General features: G+C 43.2%; 1 protein-coding gene across 1 annotated transcript in view; it reads right to left on the reverse strand.

Annotated features, from left to right (window-relative positions):
* The window catches only part of KDM2A (lysine demethylase 2A), a 380,937-nt gene extending 371,379 nt beyond the window's left edge, over positions 1 to 9,558 (reverse strand). The window contains exon 1 of the mRNA XM_030185811.1: positions 9,519 to 9,558. Coding sequence (XP_030041671.1) covers positions 9,519 to 9,555 — 37 coding nt within the window. The 5' untranslated portion in view covers positions 9,556 to 9,558. The remainder of the gene's footprint in view (positions 1 to 9,518) is intronic.
* Between the last annotated feature and the right edge of the window lie 7,950 nt (positions 9,559 to 17,508).

The raw sequence follows: 17,508 nt of genomic DNA on the forward strand, positions 1-17,508 counted from the left end.
GTGTAGCAAGTATTCTCCGAGGACGGCAGGCCATATATTCTAATATGTGGGTACAGCGGTCCATGTTGCCCGGTCTGGAGCCTCAAAAAGCTATACAAAATTAAGACCAAGCGCTGTGCTCTCACGGCGCATGCACGAGTGCCTTCCTGCCCAATGCGAGAGCATACCATAACATACTTCAAATAAAAAAAAAACTCTAAAATGAGGTGGGAGGGAATGTTTGAAAATATGGCCTGCTTTACATGGAGAATACCTGTTACAGGTAAGTATCTTCACTTTCTCTGATTTCTCCGAGGACAAGCAGGCCAATAATTCTCACATGTGGGAGGTCCTTAACTATCAGGCTCACCGAAAACAGCAGTCAATTGAAAGACACAGATTAACCTGAAACTATATACAAACTGAGTGAATACAGCCTGGAAAAGACCAAACAAGCCTAGGGGGTGGAGATGGATTCTAGACACCAAACAAATTCTGCACCACTGTATGTCCAAATCAGGTGTCCTGCTCAAGGCAGTAGTGAGATGTGACTATGTGGACTGAAGACCACGTTGCAGACTTGCAGATTTCTTCAATGGAAGCTGACCTTAACTGGGCTACTGCTATAGCCATGGCTCTAACATTATGAGCCTTAACATGACCCTCAAGAGTCAGGTCAGCCTAAGCAAAAGTGAAGGAAATGCAATTTCCAACTGGAAATGGTACGTTTCCCTATGGCAACCCCCATCCTGTTGGGATCAAAAGAAACAAAGTTGGGTGGACTGTCCTCTCCACGTAAAAGGCCAATGCTCGCTTGCAGTCCAAAGTGTGCAGTGAGCTTTCACCAGGATGGGCATGGGGGACCCCTCGTGCGGTTGCATAATCCTGCTCAGGATGTCAGCCAGGCTGTTACATTTGCCTGCCAGATAAGTAGCTTCGAGGATCATACTATGCAGGGCTGCCTAATGCCACATCCAGACAGCTTCCTGAAACAGACGGCATGATCCAGTGCTCCCCTGCTTGTTGGTGCAATACATTACAACCCAATTGTCCATTTGAATGTGTATAATTTGGTTGAGCAGCATATCTCTGAAAACCTTTAGAGCACCCCAGATTGCCCGAAGTTCCAGAAGGTTGAAATGGACATCTGTCCCCTGGGCTGACCAGGCACCCTGAGTGTGAAGCCCATCTAAATGGGCGCCCTAGACTAGCATCTTTCAGGGCTAAAGAATTTGAATTTGTAAGCCACATTGAGCCTGCAAAGAGGTGGGAAAATGTGGGATACAAATGCAACAAATAAATAAAACTGGAAGTCCCAGAGTCAAACTGGATCGATTCATCCACCAGAGAACAAATTGAACTAGCTCTGGAGAAAACATGGCATCCGCTACGTTCCCTGTGGCCTAGGGTTACCATATGGCTCCAGAAAATGGAGGACAGATTGAGCCAGTCTGGGTTTTACTTCCATTGCTTTCAAAGATACATCCCGATACTTCCAGGTCACAAGAAGTGAATGTAAGCTTTCTTCAAGTCCAGAGAGAATAGTCAATCGTTTTCCTGAATCATGGGGAGAAGGGAGCCTAGGGAAACCATCTTGAACTTTTCTTTCACCAGGAATTTGTTCAGGACCCTTAGGTCTAGGATGGGACTCATTCCACTGTCTTCTTGGGCACAAGGAAGCACCTGGAATTGAATCTCTTCTCTTCTTCCCTTGGTGGAATGGGTTCGACTGCACGGACCTTTAGAAGGGCGAACAGTTCCTCTGCAAGTACCTGCTTGTGCTGAGAGCTGAAGTGACTTGCTCTCGGTGGGCATCTGGTGGTCTCTGTTACCAACACAGGGCATAACCAAGATGGATTATTTGAAGTACTCACCAGTCGGAGATTACAAAGGGCCACCTTTCTTGAAAAAACTTCAGCCTCCCAATGACCAGCAGGTTGTCCGGCAGAGTCACTTATTTCAGCTATACTCTGCAGGAGCCAGTAAAAACCTTGTCCCTGGTTTTGACAGGGGAGCTATCTGGGCGTTAGGCACACGCTGTTGACAGGAACGAGCATTCTGGGGATGAGCCTACCGAGGCTTGTGATAAGGAAAGTACCTGTGCTTCTGTGAGTAGTAGGGACCTCTCTTCGACTTGCCTTAAAACTTCCTAAAAGAGGAGGAAGTTGTAGAAGGCATCTGGCGGGAGAGTGTTGACGGTATCAATGTTTCTTGAGGTCAGTGACCTACTCCATCTGCTCTCCAAACATTTTATCCCTCCGGCATATGGCACCTGCCAACCTCTCTGCTGGACTGCCGGGGCCAAGTCAGACACGCAGCCATGAAAAGTCTGTGCGTCGCTATACTTTTAGCAAAGAACCTGGACATCACATCAAACGTATCGTAGGCGCCCCTGGCCATGAACTTACGACATGCCTTCTGCTGCCTGATCAACTTGTGAAGTGACTCAGCCTGCTCTGGTGGGAGACAGTCTGCCAAATCAGACATAATATGCACCAAGGACCACAAGTACAGGCTCGTGTAGAGCTGATAGGATTGGACGCGGGAAATGAGCATACAGGCCTGATACATCTTATGCCCAAAAGAATCCAGGGTTCTAGCTTTTATGCCAGGGGGCGCCAAATCGTAGTCCCTAGAACTCCTGGCTCTTTGAGCACAGATTGTACCACCAAGTAATAAGGAAGCAATTGGGGCTCATCAAATCCATGGGAAGACTGAATCCGATACATGGTGTCAATTTTCTTAGGGAGGGCAGGGACCACAGATCTTGTGAAGCGGGACCGACACAGCCTCTCTAGGAGATGACTCGTAGTCCAGGACCTTGAATATCTTAGCCCTGGGCTTGTCCTCCACTTCCAAAGGAATGTGAATAGCAGCCGCCATTTCCTTTACAAAAGGTTGGAAGAAAAGACTCTCAAGTGGAGACTTTCTTGTTTCCTGTGGAGGGGAGGGGTTTGATGAGATATCATAGGACTCCTCTTTCGTAAAGTACTGTGGATCCTCATCAGACTCCCATGAGTGCTCCACATTGGTGTCAGCAAGAAACTCCTCATGGTAGGGCCGAAACTGAATCCACCTCAACAAGGAAGAACTACGTCCCAAGAAAGGATTTGAGGTGTTGGATCCAGCCTCAACTCAGGCGAAGCTTCCTCCACTGACATCAAGGGGGTACTAACACAGGAGGCAGTCAACACTGAGGCCACAAGCGCACTGGCAGCAAGAACTCACCTCAAGCTGTTGGCCAGGTGGGGAAGCAGAAGGCATGGCAGATGCAAGCACCCAAGACGCCAATGCACTCTAATGTATGAGACCTGCCAAAAGCTCAGGAAGTAAGGCCTGAAGGCACTCATTGAGGGCCAACTTTGGGAAAAGCTGGGGCATCGGTGTCGAGACAGACTGCTGAATAGTCGAGTCAGAGCAGGTGCCTGATCCTGGCTGCGCAGAGACCCATGCACTGGCACCTCCTGTATGGAGTGGTCATTACAGCACCGATACGTCTCGGGTACTCCTGGCACTGTGCATCGAGGATGGTTGATGCTGATGCTACTTGGGCTCCCCCCCAATGCCCGGCATCAATGCTCCTTGATAACAACGAGGATATCGTGAAATCCTCACTTCGCCTCGGGGTCATGTCTGATTCCGACAGATCCTGGGGGCCTGAACAGCAACTGACATTGAGGCAGGTGAAAACCCACTCTATGCACAGCCACTCCCAGTGTCTACGGGCATAGCAGTCCTGTGGACTGATGCAACTGTCAATGCCGATGTTGAAACCGAAGACAAGGCTTTGGACCTGGCTCCAAAAAGTTTTTCCATTGAGCCTCTCTGGCCAACTGGGTTCTTTTCTTCATGCAAAGGCAAAGAACATAGTTAGAAGAGGAATGCTCAAGCCCCAAACACTGAAGATACCAAGAATGGGTGTCCTTGCCAGAGATGGTCCTATTACACCGGCTGCAGCGCTTAAAGCCACTGGGAACCTTTGAGGACATGGAAGGAAAAACAGCCATGGCCAAATCAAAAGACTTGATGGTGCCAAAAAAAGGGGGAAGCTCCAGAAAATAGATAGGAAATCCCGACTGAATCTCAGGCCTAAATGTGGCCACAGAACGGTAAAGCAAAGGAAACTTTAAAAGATGGCAAAAATAAACTAAACCGTAAGAGAAGGGGGGAGGGGAAGAGAACCCCAAAAAAGAACTGAGCAAAATAAAACAAAAGAATTGGGAATGAACAAGAAAATTTGTTCTCAAAGCAATCCCAAACTGGAAGCGAGGAGCGGTAAAAAAATGATGCTCACTCCTCACCATGGGGGAAAAAAAGAGAACTGCGGATCCTGCACTCTCATGGAAGGCAGGAAGACACTCGCACATGCACGGTGGGAGCAGGGCACATGCTCAAAGTTATATATAGCATTTTCAAGCTCCAGATCAGGCAACGCAGACCGCATAACCCACATGTAAGTACTATTGGCTTGCTTGTCCTTGGAGAACAGCAGTTTCACAGAACTCTGCGCTACAAAGTCATACAGAATTCCCTCAATGTAAAGTAATAAACTAGAACTGCTTTGGATAGCCCAGAACTGTGGATCCTACAACTATGTTTTGCAACATTGTTAGTGTAGGATGACCAATTAGTCAAACTTTAGTACACCTGATTTTTTTTTTTAAGACAGATTTCATTTCTTTTGAGGGTTAACTTTACCTTTATTAACTATATTTAAGTATTCATCATTGATCTGACAGGCAGTTGAAAACCATTACCAACTGCAATGTTCACATCAAAAAGCATTTTAAACTCTAACTTTGATTCTATATACAATTATGCAGAATAGACAGCAAAGTGTTTCTAAACATATATTACAACCCCCCCACCCCACCCACACACACACAAACTTTCTACAGTCTAATCAAAGCAACACATGCACAACTGGTTTCCAAAAAAGAGAAAGCATGTATGAATTTCTCCTCACCCCCTTAATATAGCCAGTTCAGAGTCCTATATACTAATCCAACAAGTGGGGAAAGCATGCAAAGCAATATCATGTAATTCTTTACAACCCCTCTGTGTGTGCACACATGCACAAACATGTCAGTGTGCGTATCTGCATCGCATGAGTGTGTGTTGGTATGTCTGTAGATGGTTTAATATCTCTATCTATATATATATATAGCTATCTTCAGGGTGAGGCAAAAAAAGTAACTGTCTACAGTTTTTTTGAGGTTTTCTCAGCAACCGCTTTGAATTTCAACAAGAAATTTTAGGTACTTAGTCATACTTACAAATTACTAAGAAACATTTAATTATCTTAAGCTATGTTGATGCTGCGGGAGGTGGTGGAGATGAAAACGTTAACGGAATTCAAAAATGCGTGGGATAAACATAAAGGAATCCTGTTCAGAAAGAATGGATCCTCAAAAGCTTAGCCGAGATTGGGTGGCAGAGCCGGTGGAGGGAGGCAGGGCTAGTGGTTGGGAGGCGGGGCTAGTGCTGGGCAGACTTCTACGGTCTGTGCCCTAAAAATGGCAGAAACAAATCGAGGTCAGGTATACACAAAAAGTAGCACATATGATTTTATCTTGTTGGGCAGACTGGATGGACCATGCAGGTCTTTTTCTGCCGTCATCTACTATGTTACTGACATTTTAGCATTACTACCTAGCAATTTTTGCGTGTTAAAAATGTTTGAGCTAAACAGAGTAAATAACGTAATTCAAATGATACAATTAACAATGTGCTAGAATTCTGCAGTCACTGAATGCTTAAAGTGTCCGCCTCCAGGTTTAAACACAGGCCTTCAATCACTTTGCGAAGTCCTTAACAGCCTTGTCTATCAGTCCCTGAGACAGGCTGTCCCAGATCACAACAAAACGAGAACAGATCCAAATCCAGAACATAAAATGATGCATTTAAAAATACCTGATGTGATCCATGTTTTGCTCCTGCACAGGCTGCATCAGGGGTTATACACCATAAGACAAACCAAAAGACTATACTACAAAACTGAAATTGGACCGAATTACAAGGACACAAACAAACTCTTCCAACTCGTGAATAAACTACTAGACACCACAGCAGTCACGAACAGCAGCAAAGACACACCAGGAGCTGAAAACCTCGCAAAGTACTTCAAAGAGAAAATAGTACAACTGCGACTTAAAATACCTGTCAGCCCCATCGAATACGCTGCACTCCTAGACTATCTAGACCCAGACCCTGGAGTATACCCAGCAGATAGGATTTGGACTGAATTCGAGATACTATCGGAAGATCTCATCTCCCAAACGCTTAAAAGATTCGCCAAATCTCATTGCAAACTAGATATATGCCCAAATAACCTTATGAAATCGGCCCCCCAACACTTCATAACAGATTTAACGAAACACGTGAATTTTATGCTACAAAATGGACTCTTCCCAAAGGAGAAAGGAAACGTTCTACTCACCCCCATACCCAAAGATGCAAAGAAAAATGTGAGTGAATTAACCAACTATAGACCAGTAGCATCCATTCCCTTAATAACCAAAATAACAGAAGGGATGGTAACCAAACAACTCACAGACTATCTAAACAAGTTCTCAATACTACACGACTCCCAGTCAGGATTTCGTTCTAATCACAGTACTAAAACAGTACTAGTTACGCTCATGACTAAATTTAAACAAACGATTGCAACTGGCAAGAATATACTACTTCTACAATTTGATATGTCAAGCTCCTTCGACATGGTTGATCATGGAATCCTACTACACATCCTTGAATACTTCGGTATCGGAGGCAACGTTCTAAATTGGTTTAAAGGATTCCTAACCACACGCTCATATCAAGTGACATCAAATTCGATTACATCAGCCACATGGACACCTGAATGTGGAGTTCCACAGGGATCTCCCCTCTCACCGACCATATTCAACCTAATGATGACACCCTTGGCCAAACTACTATCAAACCAAAACCTCAACCCATACATTTATGCTGATGATGTAACGATCTACATCCCATTCAAACAAGACCTTAAAGAAATTTCCAACCAAAGTCTACATATCATGCACTCCTAGGATGCCTCTCAGCTAAAACAACGCAGAAAAAACCACAATGCCTAATACTCACCTCTCAACATAACACGAGCAAATTTACCACCATCAAAACACCCAAACTAAATCTACCAATTTCGGAAACCCTGAAAATTCTTGGAGTTACCATTGATCGGCACCTAACACTTGAGAATCACGCGAAAAACACAACCAAAAAGATGTTCCACTCAATGTGGAAACTAAAAAGAGTAAGACCATTCTTCCCAAGGACCGTCTTCCGTAATCTGGTACAATCATTAGTACTCAGTCATCTAGACTATTGCAACTCACTCTATGCTGGCTACAAAGAACAAATACTCAAAAAACGCCAAACAGCCCAGAACACGGCAGCCAGACTCATATTTGGAAAATCAAAATACGAAAGTGCAAAACCCCTACGAGAGAAGCTACACTGGCTCCCACTCAAAGAACGCATCACGTTCAAAGTATGTACCCTAGTACATAAAATCATCCATGGCGATGCCCCTGCCTACAGGTCAGACCTGTTAGACCTACCACCCAGAAATGCTAAAAAATCATCTCGCACATTCCTCAATCTTCATTTCCCCAACTGTAAAGGTCTAAAATACAAATTAATGCACGCATCAACCTTTTCCTATATGAGTACGCAATTCTGGAACGCATTGCCACGCAACCTAAAAGAGACCTATGAACTGACTAACTTCCGTAAACTACTAAAGACCCATCTCTTCGACAAGATATACCACAAAGATCTAAACATGTGAAACTCCCACATTTATCCAGAAATGTTAATAATGCCTTCAGTTATATTACTATCATGTATTCTATTACCATGCAACCCAAAATCCTTCTGTAACAACAAATGTCTTTTCTCTTCTCTTTTCCATTATCCATGGATGTATTGTAAGGCACATTGAGCCTGCAAAGAGGTGGGAAAATGTGGGATACAAATGCAATTAAATAAATAAAAGGATAAAGTAATATATAACAGTTTCTAACAAGTATATTGTGAAGTTGAGCATCTTATTTATATTATTTTGTATATTATCTAATAGATTTTTTATCATTTTTAGTATGACTGGTAGTTTTTTAGAATATTCATCTAGTTAATTTTGGTGTTTAGGTTTACTTTCAACTTGTGTATATTTTTAAGCATTCTGATTGGTCTTGAACTTCCCATGAGGGACTGCTCTCTAAGGGCCCTATTTTCTAAGATGTGCTAGCGTTTTTGGCGCATGCAAATGCTAAACACCCATAGGAATATATGGTTGTCTCTAGTGATAGCACAACTTTTAATGAGCACTAAAAACGCTAGCGTGCCTACAGTGCAACTTAGTATACAGGGCCTAAAATGTTTAGAGCAGAGACTAGTATGTGTACTGCTGCACTTCTGAAGGAGAAAACCTGTGCCTAGTTGTGGTTCAAAGTTGGAGGGGTTTTTTTTAATTGTTGTTATACTGCTTTTAAAAGACTTTTTTGTGATTTTGACTTTTTGTACCTATCAGGGAAACGTTTTTAGTAAATAAGATGCTCAGCATCACAATATACTTTTTAGAAACTGTATTAGAAATAGTGTGTGCATTATTGCTATTTGTTGGATATATGCTTCATAAATACATAAGTATTGCCGCAATGGGACAAACCAAAGGTCCATCAAGCCCAGCATCCTATTTCCAGCAGTAGCCAAACCAGGTCACAAATACCTGGCAAGATCCCAGAAAAGCTCACATTTTATGATGCTTATACCAGAAATAAGCAGTGGATTTTCCCACGTCAATTTAATAATAGTAGGCTATGGACTTTTCCTTTAGGAAGCCGTCCATACCCTTTTTAAACCCCGCTAAGCTAACCGCCTTTACCACATTCCCTGGCAATGAATTCCAGAGTTTAATTACACGTTGCGTGAAGAAAAGTTTTCTCCGATTCGTATTAAATTTGCTATTTTGTAGCTTCATCGCATGCCCCCTAGTCCTAATATTTTTGGGAAAAAATAAACGATTCACACGTCTACCCGTTCCACTCCACTCATTATTTTATAGACCTCTATCACTGCAAAGGCGGTGCAGAGGGGTGACGTGATAGCTTATGTTCAGGGTCGTAATAAAAATATCTCAGGAGCTATATTACAGTTGGAGTCGAAACTAAAGAAGGGCAAATGCAGGTATATACACACACCAAACACAGAAACACGTGAGCAGTTACATGTTACACAGGTGGCTTTAAATTCCCTACTTAAGGAATGAGCAACTAGGTCACTTCAATACCACAGATACAGACTCCAAAGATTTGGGGATAGAACTGGACCACAGTTGGCACGTCTGGTGAAGTCATGGGGGGGGGGGGGGGGGGGGCAGAGTGATAACGGCTATAGAAGATCACAAAGGACGCATCTGCAATAAAAGTGAGATGGTAGCGCAGGTCTTTAATCAACATTTTGCCAAATTATACGAAGCACATAAGGTTCCAGATCAGGCCTCGATAATTGATTACCTGGAACGGGTGGGGTCTTCCGCAACTCATTCCCCATGAGGTACAGAGGCTGAATGCTCCTATTACGGGGAAAGAAATACAAGAGGTTATTAAAACCTTACCTATGCACTCAGTCTCAGGTCCCGATGGACTAACAGGAGAATTTTATAAGTTATTGCCGCCCGCCTTGTTGGGAGTATTGAACGTTTATTTTGAGCAGGTGAAGAGAGGGGAATTCCCATCTCATACTAATAACGCTCTAATCACACCGATAACGAAGCCAGGATTCCTACCACCCGATCTCACTTTTAAATGTAGATATCAAGATCTTAGCCAAGGTTTTGGCGAATCAGTTGGCTGAGTGTCAACCAAGAGTAATAGGTACAGAACAGGTTGGCTTTGTTAGACATCGCCAAGCAGTGGCTAATGTTCGTCGCTTATTATTACCTATGGCACAACATTAACAGACCAATACACCAGCTTTTATAATTAGCCTGGACGCAGAAAAAGCTTTCAATAGGGTGGGTTGGGACTATTGGTTTGAGGTATTACGTTTCATGGGGTTTCAGGGATGGTATTATAAGGCAGTACAAGCGCTTTATGCTGACCCCATGGCCTCATTATTAGTTAATGGAGTGCGGACCTCAATGATACCAATTTGGCGAGGTACGTGCCAGGGGTGCCCCTTTTCCCCCACTGTTGTTTCTTCTGTCTATGGAATGAACCCCTTTTGCAGGCCTTGAAAATGGAAAAAGAGGCCCCTGGCGTGGAAGTGGGTGGGGAGATGGTGAAAGCTTTGGCATTTGCCGATGACTTACAAGTGGTGACGTGTACACCAGACAGCTCACTACCGTTATTGTTGGAGATGGTGGACCAGTATGGCCGACTTTCTGGCTTTAAGTTAAACCTTCAGAAATCCCAGGCACTCTCTGTTTTACAGGGAGGGGCTTCCAGGGGAGAAGGGATTTTCCTTTGTCATGGGCAGGGGATGATCAAAAGTACTTGGGAGTGCAGGTTCCACAGGATTTATCTCAGCTGTATACGTTAAATGTTGCTATATTGTTCAATGATACCTGTATTAGAATTCAACTGTGGCATGCCTATCCGCTGTTGCTATTGGGGTGTATAGCCTTATATAACATGTTAATTATTCCTCATTGGCTATATATATTTCAGACATTGCCACTGTATCTTACATGCAAGGATGAGAAAAAATTGAATCGCATCCTGCAGTGATTCCTTTGGAAAGGTAAGAGGGCAAGATTGGCAATGTCAATTCTGCAAATACCTGTGGATTAGGTCTCTTGAGCTTACGATATTTAACCACTGCAAGTGGAATGAGACATATCACAGACTGGTCTCACGCTTCCAGCGACTTTTCTGCTACCACCACTGAAACTAGCCTGTCTCACCACAATCATTTTAGCTGTCTACTGCATGGAATGGGCAGGAAAGCTCCTGTAGTATTACACTGTTCTTCCATTCTGGCAACAGCTAAGGCAGTTTGGAGATAGGTCTGCCAACTTCATCACTTTTCCTCGACAGTTACACCATACCTAGCTATTTGCGACAACCCGGCCTTCCCACCAGGATCACTGTAAAAAGTTTTTCGTAGGTGGCAAAGGTAAGGTTTGGTTGATTTGTATCATGTGTTAACAAAGGAGGGCTAGATTAAACCCTATACGGATTTACAAAAGCAATTTTCCTTATTATCCACAGACTTTTTTCATTACTGTCAACTGAAGCAATACATTACCAGCTTGACTTAGGAATCTCTATCCGAGGACACACAAGAGGAATTAGCCACAGCATTTTCTCTAAGTGCGCAGCAGAAGGTGCCACTGTCATTCCACCATAGACATATTCGGGACACAGTACCAGAATTGGACTTTGCTAGATGTGCAAAAGCGTGGAGCAGAGATCTGGCCATATCACTCTCGAAAGCAATGTTCAAGGAACACGTTCTAACATTGCGCAGGACCACCATGATTGCAGCATATTAGGAACTACAGTACAAGTTTGCATTGCACGTGTAAGTTTCCTCAAGACGAGCCCTTCCACATGGGGCTATCACCGGATGGTACCTGCATGAAATATGAAGCAGAGGGAGCGACGCTGGGCCATATGTTTTGGGCCTGTCCGGAGGTGGCTTCCTTCTGGAGGCATGTTCTCAGGCAGATTTCATGTATCTGGTCAACTGCATGGCACTACGACCCGTTACTACTATTTGGACATCTCAGACTGGGACCTCCAGTGCCATGAGGAATTAAACAGTTTGTGAAGAGAGCCACAGTTATTGCCAAGAAAACAATACTAACAGAGTGGCTATCTGCTTGTGCACCATTCATTCAACAATGGCGAACCCAGATGGTGATCCTGCTGCGCCTGCAGAGACTTGAAGCACATAAAGCCTCCCCAGCAGGAGCTCTACAGTTTCAATACAGATGGTCTCCTTTTTGGGAGACTCTTACACCTTCAGCGAGAGGACATTTGTTGAACTAGTAATCTCTGCAATACTTTATAACAATGACCATTGTGGCTGACAGGAAGATATCAGGTGGGAGGGAGGGAAGGTTGGGTCAAAGGAGATTATGTAATATGCATGAGGTTGCTTGCCCTTTGGTATGTTACCGTTTTATTAATAACAATAAAAAAGATTTGAAACACAGACCTCTATCATATCTCCCCTCAGCCGTCTTCTCCAAGCTGAAGAGCCCTAGACGCTTCAGCCTTTCTTCACAGGGAAGTCATCCCATCCCCTTTATCATTTTCGTCGCCCTTCTCTGTACCTTTTCTAATTCCACTATATCTTTTCTGAAATGCGGTGACCAGAATTGAACACAATATTCGAGGTGCGGTCACACCATGGACTGATACAAAGGCATTATAACGTCCTCACTTTTGTTTTCCATTCCTTTCCTAATAATACCTAACATTCTATTTGCTTTCTTAGCCGCCAAAGCACAATGAGCAGAGCATTTCAACGTATCAACAACGATGCCGAGATCCCTTTCTTGGTCGGTGACTCCTAGTGTGGAACCTTGCATTACGTAGCTATAGTTTTGGGTTCTCTTTCCCACTTGCATCACTTTGCACTTGATCACATTAAATGTCATCTGCCATTTAGAAGCCCAGTCTCCCAGTCTCGTAAGGTCCTCTTGTAATTTTTCACAATCCTCTCACAATTTAACAACGTTGAATAACTTTGTGTCATCAGCAAATTTAATTACCTCACTAGTTACTCCCATCTCTAAATCGTTTATAAATATGTTAAAAAGCAGTGGTCCCAGCACAGACCCCTGAGGAACCCCACTATCAACCCTTCTCCATTCAGAAGGCCGACAGTCGCTCAAAAGAGCATGGTTCGGGATAAGGTATCTTTCAAAGATATCACCATAACAGGGAAGATAGAGTATCCTGATAGTGAGGTTGCAAAAGAGATTGTAGTAGATCGGGTATCTTTAAATAACAATAAAAATCAGACAAAAGATTGCCAGTTAATACTGTCAAGTACTAAGCATGATGTACTTAGGAACAACAAACATAGTTTGAAATGTCTATATGCGAATGCCAGGAGCCTAAGAAATAAGATGGGGGAGTTAGAATATATTGCACTAAATGAAAAATTAGATATAATAGGCATCTCTGAGACCTGGTGGAAGGAGGATAACCAGTGGGACACTGTCATACCGGGGTACAAATTATATCGTAGTGATAGGGTGAATCGGATTGGTGGAGGGGTAGCATTGTATATTAACGAGAGCCTTGAATCAAATAGATTGAAAATTCTGCAGGAAGCAAAACACTCCTTGGAATCACTGTGGATTGAAATTCCATGTGCAAAGGGGAAAAGGATAGTGATAGGAGTGTACTACCGTCCGCCTGGCCAGGACGAACAGACGGATGCGGAAATGTTAAAGGAAATCAGGGACGCAAACAAACTGGGCAACACAATAATAATGGGGGATTTCAATTACCCGCATATAGACTGGGTTAATGTAACATCTGTACACGTAAGGGACATAAGATTTCTTGATGAAATCAAGGACAGCTTCATGGAACAGCTAGTTCAGGAGCCGACAAGAGAAGGAAAAATACTAGACTTAGTCCTTAGTGGTGCTCATGATCTAGTGCAGGGGGTAACGATACGAGGGCCGCTTGATAACAGTGATCATAATATGATCGGTTTTGATATTGGCATTGAAGGAAGTGAAACTAGGAAATCAAGTACGCTAGCGTTTAACTATAGAAAAGGTGATTACGACCAAAATGAGAAAAATGGTGAAAAAAAGACTGAAAGGAGCAGCTCGCAGAGTAAAAAACTTGCATCAGGCGTGGATGCTGTTTAAAAACACCATCCTGGAGGTTCAGGACAAATATATTCCACGTATTAGAAAAAAGGGAAAAAGACTAAACGTCAGCCGGCGTGGCTAAACAGTAAGATAAAGGAAATCATTAGAGCCAAAAAACAATCCTTCAGAAAGTGGAGAAGAGAACCAACTGAAAGTAACAGGATAGATCATAAGGAATGCCAAGCCAAATGCAAAGCGGAGATAAGGAGGGCAAAAAAGGACTTTGAGAAGAAATTAGCGTTGGAAGCAAAAATACATAGTAAAAACTTTTTTAGATACATTAAAAGCAGGAAACCGGCCAAAGAGTCGGTTGGGCCGCTGGACGAAATGGTGTTAAAGGGGCGATCAAGGAGGACAAAGCCGTAGCGGAGAAATTAAATGAATTCTTTGCTTCGGTCTTCACCGAGGAGGATTTGGGGGGGACACCGGTGCCGGAAAGAATATTTGAAGCGGGGGAGTCGGAGAAACTAAACAAATTCTCTGTAACCTTGGAGGATGTAATGGGTCAGTTCAGCAAGCTGAAGAGTAGTAAATCACCGGGACCTGATGGTATTCATCCTAGAGTATTAATAGAACTAAAAAATGAACTTGCGGAGCTACTGTTAGAAATATGCAATCTGTCCCTAAAATCGAGTGTAATACCGGAAGACTGGAGGGTAGCCAATGTTACTCCGATTTTTAAGAAAGGTTCCAGAGGAGATCCGGGAAATTATAGACCGGTGAGTCTGACGTCGGTGCCGGGCAAGATGGTGGAGGCTATTATTAAGAATAAAATTGCAGAGCATATACAAAAACATGGACTGATGAGACAAAGTCAGCACGGATTTAGTGAAGGGAAGTCTTGCCTCACCAATCTAATGCATTTTTTTGAGGGGGTAAGCAAACATGTGGACAATGGGGAGCCGGTTGATATTGTATATCTGGATTTTCAGAAGGCGTTTGACAAAGTGCCGCACGAAAGACTCCTGAAGAAATTGCAGAGTCATGGAATCGGAGGTAGGGTATTATTATGGATTAAGAACTGGTTGAAAGATAGGAAGCAGAGAGTAGGATTGCGTGGCCAGTATTCTCAGTGGAGGAGGGTAGTTAGTGGGGTCCCGCAGGGGTCTGTGCTGGGTCCGTTGCTTTTTAATGTATATATAAATGACCTAGAGATGGGAATAACTAGTGAGGTAATTAAATTCGCCGATGACACAAAATTATTCAGGGTCGTCAAGTCGCAGGAGGAATGTGAACGATTACAGGAGGACCTTGCGAGACTGGGAGAATGGGCGTGCAAGTGGCAGATGAAGTTCAATGTTGACAAGTGCAAAGTGATGCATGTGGGTAAGAGGAACCCGAATTATAGCTACGTCTTGCAAGGTTCCGCGTTAGGAGTTACGGATCAAGAAAGGGATCTGGGTGTCGTCGTCGATGATACGCTGAAACCTTCTGCTCAGTGTGCTGCTGCGGCTAGGAAAGCGAATAGAATGTTGGGTGTTATTAGGAAGGGTATGGAGTCCAGGTGTGCGGATGTTATAATGCCGTTGTATCGCTCCATGGTGCGACCGCACCTGGAGTATTGTGTTCAGTACTGGTCTCCGTATCTCAAAAAAGATATAGTAGAATTGGAAAAGGTACAGCGAAGGGCGACGAAAATGATAGTGGGGATGGGACGACTTTCCTATGAAGAGAGGCTGAGAAGGCTAGGGCTTTTCAGCTTGGAGAAGAGACGGCTGAGGGGAGGTATGATAGAAGTGTATAAAATAATGAGTGGAATGGATCGGGTGGATGTGAAGCGACTGTTCACGCTATCCAAAAATACTAGGACTAGAGGGCATGAGTTGAAGCTACAGTGTGGTAAATTTAAAACGAATCGGAGAAAATTTTTCTTCACCCAACGTGTAATTAGACTCTGGAATTCATTGCCGGAGAACGTGGTACGGGCGGTTAGCTTGACGGAGTTTAAAAAGGGGTTAGATAGATTCCTAAAGGACAAGTCCATAGACCGCTATTAAATGGACTTGGAAAAATTCCGCATTTTTAGGTATAACTTGTCTGGAATGTTTTTACGTTTGGGGAGCGTGCCAGGTGCCCTTGACCTGGATTGGCCACTGTCGGTGACAGGATGCTGGGCTAGATGGACCTTTGGTCTTTCCCAGTATGGCACTACTTATGTACTTATGTACTTATGTACCATTTAACCCTACTCTCTGTTTTCTATCTTTTAACCAGTTTTTAATTCACAATAGGACACTACCTCCTATCCCATGACTCTTCAATTTCTTCTGGAGTCTTTCATGAGGTACTTTGTCAAACGCCTTTTGAAAACCCAGATACATATCATCAACCGGCTCGTCTTTATCCACATGATTGTTCACCCCTTCAAAAAAATGTAATAGATTGGGGTGAGGCAAGATTTCCCTTCAATAAATCCATGTTGGCTTTGTCTCATTAATCCATGCTTTTGAATATGCTCTGTAATTTTGTTCTTTATAATAGTCTCTACCATTTTGCCTGCACCGACGTCAGGCTCACCGGTCTATAATTTCCCAGATCCCCTCTGGAACCTTTTTTAAATATCGGCATTACATGGGCTACCCTCCAATCTTCCAGTACCACGCTTGATTTTAAAGATAATTTACATAGTACTAATAGTTCCACCAGTTCATTTTTCAATTCTATCAGTACTTGGGGATGAATACCATCCGGTCCAGGAGATTCGCTATTCTTCAATTTGTCAAATTGCCCCATTACATCCTCTAGGTTTATAGAGATTTCATTCAGTTTCTCTGACTCGCCAGCTTCGAATACCATTTCTGGCAACAGTATCACTCCCAAATCTTCCTGGTGAAGACTGAAGCAAAGAATTCATTTAATCTCTCCTATACGGCTTTGTCTTTCCTGATCGCCCCTTTTTCCCCCTTGGTCATCTAGCAGTCAAACCAATTCTTTTGCCGGCCTCTTGCTTTTAATATACCTAAAAAAAATTCTTGCTATGCGTTTTTGCCTCCAAAGTCCCTCTTTGCCTTCCTTATCATGGCTTTGCATTTGACTTTTGACATTCCTTATGCTGTTTCCTATTATTTTCATTCGGTTCCATTTTCTGAAGGATTTTCTTTTAGCTCTAATAGCTTCCTTCACCTCACTTTTTAACCATGCCGGCTGTCGTTTGGTCTTTCATCCTCTTTTTTTAATACACAGAATATATTTGGCCTGGGTTTCCAGGATGGTACTTTTGAACAGCATTCACGCCTGATGTAAATTTTTGACCCTCACAGCCTCTCCTCTGTTTTTTTCACCGCTCTTCTCATTTTCTTATAGTCTTCTTTTTGAAAGTTAAATGCTAACATATTGGATATCCTCTGTATACTTACTCCAAAGCTAATATCAAATCTGATCATATTATCATCACTGTTATCAAGCGGCACCATCACCATTACCTCCCGCAGCAGATCATGCGATCCACTAAGGACTAGGTCTAGAATTTTTCCTTCTCTTGTCAGCTCCTGTACCAGCTGCTCCATAAAGCAATCCTTGATTTCGTCAAGGAATTTTACCTCCATAGCATGCCCTTTTACATTTACCCAGTCAATATCGGGGTAATTGAAATCACCCATTATTATTGTGTTGCCCAGTTTGTAACCTCCCTAATTTCTGATAACATTTCTACATCAGTT

The sequence above is a fragment of the Microcaecilia unicolor genome, chromosome 1 (assembly GCF_901765095.1).
Source record: "Microcaecilia unicolor chromosome 1, aMicUni1.1, whole genome shotgun sequence".
Taxonomy (NCBI): Eukaryota; Metazoa; Chordata; class Amphibia; order Gymnophiona; family Siphonopidae; genus Microcaecilia; species Microcaecilia unicolor.